Below are 3,928 nucleotides of genomic sequence, written 5' to 3' on the forward strand. Positions count from 1 at the left end.
CACTGTCCAAACACATATGTTGTGGACTATGTGTGCCTGGTAAACACATGTGGATCTGGTGAACAGTTATCACTTGTTGACCAACTACAGGAATACTGACCTCAGAGTCTCCAGTTTACAGTGGGGATTCCCCAGTCCAGCAGAGAGCAGCATCACTCCTGAATCCTTCAGGTCATTGTTACTCAGATCCAGCTCTCTCAGGTGTGAGGGGTTTGACTTCAGAGCTGAGACCAGAGAAGCACAGCCTTTCTCTGTGACTAGACAGCCTGACAGCCTGACAAAGAGATCATCATGATATCACAAACACACTGTTAATTTAACACCAGTAGTGTAGAAGGACAATGGCAGATGCATTTGGTTTATTCTCTTAAACAACATATAGATTCATCTTCCGTCTCCTAGAATTGCATGGTCATATTGTTATACTAATATGAACATCAATGCATTGATTCAGTACGTTTTTCAATGTAATATGATATATTATATACATATTATAATACATATATTTCTCTGAACATTTCTTCCTGATGATTAGTACTTAAATGTCATGTTATGTACTCACAGAGCAGCTCTGGAGGCTTTGACCACTGGCAGCAGCCTCAGAAGACCTTCCTCTGATCTGGAGTATTTCTTCAGGTCAAACACATCAAGCTCATTTTCAGAAGTCAGCAACACAAAGACCAGAGCTGACCACTGTGCAGGTGACAGTTCTTCTTCTGAGAGACTTCCTGATCTCAGGTAGCGTTGGATCTCCTCCACTAGAGAATGGTCATTCAGTTCATTCAGACAGTGAAACAGATTGATACACCTCTCTGGAGAGGGATTCTCCCTGATCTTCTCCTTGATGTACTTGACTGTTTCTTCATGGCTCTGTGAGCTGCTTCTTGTCTTTGTCAGTAGACCTCGTAAGTGCTTCTGATTGGACTCCAGTGAGAGGCCCAGAAGGAAGCGGAGGAAAAGGTCCAGGTTTCCTGTCTCACTTTGTAAGGCTTTAACCACAGCACTCTTGTAGACAGTAACTTTACGCTTGTGTCTGATTCTCACAGAAAAGTTCCTGGACGTTGATTGAGGTTTGGCCATTAGATTCTCATTGTTGTTGATGAATGAGAGGAACACATATACAGCAGCCAGAAACTCCTGAATGCTCAGATGCACGAAGCAGTACACCTTGTCCTGGTACAGCCCACATTCCTCTTTAAAGATCTGTGTGCACAATCCTGAGTACACTGAGGCTTCATTGACATCAATGCCAGCCTCTTTCAGGTCTTCTTCATAGAAAATCAGATTGCCATTCACAAGCTGTTGAAAAGCCAGTTTTCCCAGTGACAGAATGCTCTCTTTATTCCAGTGTGGATCTGTCTCTTCTTTCCCAAGATATTTTTCATTCTTCTGTTTGGTATGAAACTCCACAAGGTGTATGAACATCTCAGTCAGGGTCTTGGGCATATCTTCTCTCTTATGTTTCAGCATGTGTTCAAGGACTATTGCAGAAATCCAACAGAAGACTGGAATGTGGCACATGATGTGGAGGCTCCTTGATGTCTTTATGTGTGAGATGATTCTGCTGGCCAGATCCTCATCACTGAATCTCTTCCTGAAGTACTCCTCCTTCTGTGGGTCATTGAACCCTCGTACCTCTGTCACCTGGTCAACACACCCTGAAGGGATCTGATTGGCTGCTGCAGGTCGGGTAGTTATCCAGAGGAGAGCAGAGGGAAGCAGATTTCCCTTGATGAGATTTGTCAGCAGAACATCCACTGAGGTTGACTTTGTGACGTCACAACAGATCTTGTTCTTCTGGAAGTCTAGGGGCAGTCGGCACTCATCCAGACCATCAAAGATGAACAGAACTTTGTACTTGTCGTAGTTGGAGATTCTTGATTGTTTGGTTTCCTGTGAGAAGTGATTGAGAAGTTCAATCAAAGTGTGTTTTTCACCTTTCATCAAATTCAGCTCCCGAAAAGGGAATGAAAATACAAATTGGACATCCTGATTTGCTTTTCCTTCAGCCCAGTCCAGAATGAACTTCTGCACAGAGACTGTTTTTCCAATGCCAGCGACTCCCTTTGTCAGCACAGTTCTGATAAGTTTGTCTTGTCCAGTTAAGGGTTTGAAGATGTCGTTACATTTGATTGCAGTCTCTGGTCTTGCTTGTTTCCTGGTTGTTGTCTCAATCTGTCTCAGCTCATGTTCATTATTGACCTCTTTTGTTCCACCCTCTGTGATGTAGAGCTCTGTGTAGATCTTATTGAGAAGTGTTGGGTTTCCTTGTTTAGCGATCCCCTCAAAAACACATTGAAACTTCTTCTTTAGATTAGATTTGAGTTCACGTTGGCAAATCACAGCAAGCTCATCTGAATGAAGAACTAACACAGAGGATATTAATATTACATCAGTTTTAATGCCTACAGTATTGTAAGACTGTGTCATAAAGTTTTAAATTAAAAGTGTACATTTTTAATGCATTCCACACTGGAGTGACTGATTCTATCACTATTATTATTTGGCATTATTAAAGTTGCCTATATTTCTCTTTCTGTCTAAATTAATCACCACTCTCTCTCTCTCTCTCTCTCTCTCTCTCTCTCTCTCTCTCTCTCTCTCTCTCTCTCTCTCTCTCTCTCTCTCTCTCTCTCTCTCTCTCTCTCTCTCTCTCTCTCTCTCCCTCTCTCTCTCTCTCTCTCCTCTGTCTCTCCTCTTCTCTCTGTCTAAATTAATCAACACAACACACCCCTGCTGCTACTTGATGAGGTCACTAGGTGTTGTGTTAAGGCTGCTACAATATCATTGAGTTACACAGCTACTTTAGCTGTACTTTAGCTACAGCTTTTAAATGTTCTAAAACAGCATTCAACATGAGGCAGACAGCTCTTACTTTTCTCCAGTGTGTCAGCAAGCTCCTTCTGGTTCATTTTCCTCAGGACGTGCAGTGTGATCTTCAGAGCCCCCTCTCTGGCACTGCTCTCCTGCTTCTCATCTTCAGCATCCACCACTTCCTTATCCTGCTTCTGACTCTCAAAGCCTTCTGGGAGTTCTGGACTAAGAATCCTCTTGAACATCTTCAGCTCGTTCTTCACAAATGTCATAATATTCTCTTCAAGCAACTGAAATAAATCAAGTAAATAAGTTAAGCAAGAGACTAAATGCTTTCTCATTGACACATTAATGAATGATTGACAGATCAACTTAACTTGAGGTAAACAAAAACAAATCTACATAACAGGTCCACATACACTGAATATGGAGGCCAGGTCTGTTTGATGACTCTGGGAAGACTGACCACTGAGAATCTCTGACTCTGATCTCTCCTGTTGGTTTCTGTGGACAAAACATCAGATTAGATCTCCTCCTCACACACACACACACACACACACACACACACACACACACACACACACACACACACACACACACACACACACACACACACACACACACACACACACACACTTACACACACAAACACACACAGGGAGGGAATGTAGTGTTGGTTTGATTTTGTTTTAGGACTATGAAAATGGAAAAAAGGTTTAGTCTATGGATTATGAAAACAACAAAAATAAATGGGAAAATGGGAGAGGAGAAATGACTAGAGACAGTGTTGTTTAACTCACTGACCATGACCCATGAGTTCTTCTTACCTTTGTTCAGTAGAAAAGTCTCCCTCTCTAAAGTGTATAGGACGACCCATAGACCAGTCACTCTTCATGGACACACAGCTGGGTACAGGGGAGGCTGGTCTCTCCTGTTTGATTGGGCTTCAACACAACAGAGAAAAACATTACGTCTCTCATCTACTCTGAGCTCAGATGGGGAAACATTAGAAGAGTTTCATTCCAAAACGCTATATATCCATTTTCAGAAATGTTGGTAAATTAGATTTTATTGTTTAAAGAAATTATGAAAGAGATTGGTGTGTTTTTTCAGT

The 3,928-nt window shown here is 42.0% G+C and overlaps 1 protein-coding gene across 1 annotated transcript; it reads right to left on the reverse strand.

Annotated features, from left to right (window-relative positions):
- Positions 1-558: 558 nt before the first annotated feature.
- Positions 559-3,672, reverse strand: LOC311140433 (NLR family CARD domain-containing protein 3-like; the record flags this gene model as incomplete). Its single annotated transcript, XM_084175491.1, has 4 exons — positions 3,642-3,672; positions 3,234-3,318; positions 2,876-3,104; positions 559-2,366 (listed from the first exon to the last, which is right to left on the reverse strand). The coding sequence occupies exons 3-4, from the start codon at positions 3,084-3,086 to the stop codon at positions 559-561; spliced, it is 2,019 nt and encodes a 672-aa protein (XP_084031617.1). The 5' UTR covers positions 3,087-3,104; positions 3,234-3,318; positions 3,642-3,672.
- Between the last annotated feature and the right edge of the window lie 256 nt (positions 3,673-3,928).

The sequence above is a fragment of the Coregonus lavaretus genome, assembly GCF_964263955.1.
Source record: "Coregonus lavaretus genome assembly, chromosome: 2".
Classification (NCBI taxonomy): Eukaryota; Metazoa; Chordata; class Actinopteri; order Salmoniformes; family Salmonidae; genus Coregonus; species Coregonus lavaretus.